The 3,158-nt window shown below is 40.8% G+C and overlaps 1 protein-coding gene across 1 annotated transcript in view; it reads left to right on the top strand.

Annotated features, from left to right (window-relative positions):
- Positions 1-2,884, top strand: part of SLC22A2 (solute carrier family 22 member 2) — a 30,359-nt gene extending 27,475 nt beyond the window's left edge. The window contains exon 11 of the mRNA XM_081829263.1: positions 576-2,884. Within this exon, the coding sequence (XP_081685389.1) occupies positions 576-642 (67 nt within the window). The 3' untranslated portion in view covers positions 643-2,884. The remainder of the gene's footprint in view (positions 1-575) is intronic.
- Positions 2,885-3,158: the final 274 nt, after the last annotated feature.

Genomic DNA, 3,158 nt, shown 5'->3' with positions numbered 1-3,158 from the left:
CCCACTCCAGATTTCCATATTATTATGAGACAGAGCATGTCCAAAAGGCATGTCTGGGAACAGCAGGATGAAGAAAGCAGAATTTCTACCATGAGTATCAGCAACTTCCCAGTATTCATAAAGATAAGATAATTGAGAAAATTTGCAATTTGATTTTTCACTTGCCCAACTGTTGAAAAATAAATAAGCTTTGGTAAGAATAATTTCTAAAATTGTATTTACAAGAACTAATGACAATGGTGTCTAGATTTTGCAATCATCATTTTTAATTGATACAAGATTAATGTCGTCATTACCCGCATCCTCTATTACATAGAAAAGTGACCACCTTAAATAAGGAACATAGGCAAGTCCCATTCCCAGAAGAGCATTTTTGGAACTGTTCCATCACATAAGTTATTCACCAAGCTCTGTCAACTTTCTTTTTAGGAATCACCACTCAGAACACACTGCAAGACTGTGCCTGGTCAAAGCTTACATCCATTCATTGTTCCATTTATTTCTTACCCACTTGATTTTGGTTTTCAGCCTCCTCACAATTTCTTTATCCCCTCTCCATGTTTTTATTACTGCAGACCAAGAAAAAATAAAGAAAAGATGATTTACCTCCAAGTCAAGAAACTAGACATTCCCTTAAACTAAGAAGAGAGACCGCTCTTGCCACGGCCTTGCTGTGATGATACAAGTCCAGACCAGAGATTCCTCCATCCACCACAAAGCCCATGCAACTCAATCTCACTCCCCTTTGAACCCTACAAACTTAAATCTATAGCCAAATAGAGTTTGTTGTCCTACTGTATTAAAATCTTCCCATGGGACCAGATCCCACCAAAGCCCACCAGCTCACGCCATTCCCAGCATTCCTAGGACAATGCTATTGGTGTGCTGGGAATTGTTTTCATCTTTGTATTTCTTTATTTTATTCCTTTCTCCACAATGATATCAAACCAAAATACATAGGGGAATTGTGGGCCAGGGAAACAAAATAGAAAAGATCTGAAAAACAATTAAGTGGGAGCAGAGACCTTGTTTTCTTAAAGATATACTACAGTTAAACAATATCAAGTTGTCTGGAATGTATGTCAGGAACTTTAAATTGGCCTTTCAGTGTCATATGTGAAAAAAATTTAAATGCCTTCATTATTATCTGGGTTAGACTTTAAAGGAACCTAAAATAAAAGAATCAGAACTACAACCTGATTAATCACTAAATCTCCCCTATTTAGACTGAATGAGAACAAATGTGTACTTTTTACAAAAAATCTTGAGAAGAGTTTGATAAAGAGCAGTATTGAAGTTGGCTTAATAAACCAACATGGTAATGTTTCACTCCAACAAAAATTGCTCTAAATTTGTGGTTTAAAAATTATATTAATATTTTACCATGGGTAATATAGTAAATGAAAGCTTTTAGAAGCTAAATACATCAAGGCCTGTAATGAAAAACAAAAGTTCCTTACCCCATTCCACTTCTATCCGTGCCTCTGGAATAATTTTCAGCTATTTTAGCTGGATTTTTTTCCCCTTGTGATTTATCTTTATAGAGCTGAATAACTTGCTTTAAATGGACACCTCTTGACTTTTTCATTACCTGTTGACTTTTTGATATAAAATATAAAGATTCAGCTCTCTTCAACTCTCTCCTCATCCCAAACCACAACTTCTCTCTTCTCTTCAGACTCTGTGTTATCACATTTTTATTCAATCAGAAGTTGACATTCACATTGTTATGGCTGTGTAACTATTTTTAACAGCTGAGCCACAAAGTGTACTATGATCAACTTTTACTCTTTCACAGCATTTTGTTTCTCTTGAGCCTTGGTTTTTATTGCTTGTTTTCTACATAGGCACCATCAATTTTCCCCCAACTCTCTGATAAAACAAGAAGTCTCTCAGTGCCTTCAAGCACAGCTCCTTCCTCCAGGGAGCCCTCCAACCTGGAGCCTGCAGCCTTCCTGGTCCAGTGTAGCCTGGCTGATATTAAGGCCTCTGGCACAGTGGTTGCCCTGGGCTCTCCTTTCTCCACCTTCCTGAGCATTCCAGTGCCTCTTCCTTGTGAGGGATTCCCTGTCTCGTAGGTCAGAAGTCTTCCTCATTCTTGGCTTTCTCCCTCATTTTGAAGAAGCGCATCTCCCAGTATTGTCCTGAGAAAGAGCACATACTTGTCCTTCTAAATTCTCTTCTGTAACATCAGGAGTTACAACTACACATTCCCGGCCCTTTGCCACCTGGCTTCTTATAAGGCTCTACCAATGGGTAGCATTGTCCGGATAGGAAGATAGGAGCAAGAGAGACGTTTCTTTTCCCCTGTATCATGAAGGTGTCTTGGGCAGTGGCAGTAACAGTTGCTGGCAACCTGAACCAAAGGAGTGCAGGTTCCTGGTCACTGCCTGATGGCATGGGTGCACTTTTAACAGCAGTAGCAGCAGCAACATCAACGCTTCATTGACTTCACGGCAAGAACAGGATCTCAGGCCCCAGCCAGGAGCAATCGCTGTTTCCTGGTCTTATGTAAACACCCTCTTCTCTCTCTAGCATACCTGTCTCCCTTTTGCTCAACAGTTTTGTAAACGAGTGCCTGTATTAAATTGCCTCTCTCTGAAATACCTACAGTGGTTTTTGTTTTGCTGATTCAACATGAATTAATATTCACATGAATTCATACTGGGGACCACACCCAGGGAATAGATGCCCAAATAGGAAAATGTGCAGTTTGTCAAATGATGTGATTGGGATTGAACACATTGATGACATTATTGCCAGGGATACATGAGATACTAACAGTATCTCCCTATGACATTCGGTCGCAAAACAGTTACTTAACTTTAAGCTGTGACTACCTGAAATGAAGTATCTATTTAAAGCAAGACTTTGGGGGGGTGCCTGGGTGGCTCAGTCGTTAAGCATCTGCCTTCGGCTCAGGTCATGATCCCAGGGTCCTGGGATCGAGCCCCGCATCGGGCTCCCTGCTCTGCGGGGGGCCTGCTTCTCCCTCTCCACTCCCCCTGCTTGTGTTCCCTCTCTCGCTATGTCTCTGTCAAATAAATAAATAAAATCTTTAAAAAAATATATAACTGTTGGGGCGCCTGGGTGGCTCAGTCGTTAAGCGTCTGCCTTTGGCTCAGGTCGTGATCCCAGGGTCCTGAGATCGAGTCCCA

Source organism: Leptonychotes weddellii, chromosome 8, assembly GCF_054177405.1.
Source record: "Leptonychotes weddellii isolate Sample4059 chromosome 8, ASM5417740v2, whole genome shotgun sequence".
In the NCBI taxonomy this organism is placed as follows: domain Eukaryota; kingdom Metazoa; phylum Chordata; class Mammalia; order Carnivora; family Phocidae; genus Leptonychotes; species Leptonychotes weddellii.
This window is presented reverse-complemented; position numbering and strand designations above follow the sequence as displayed.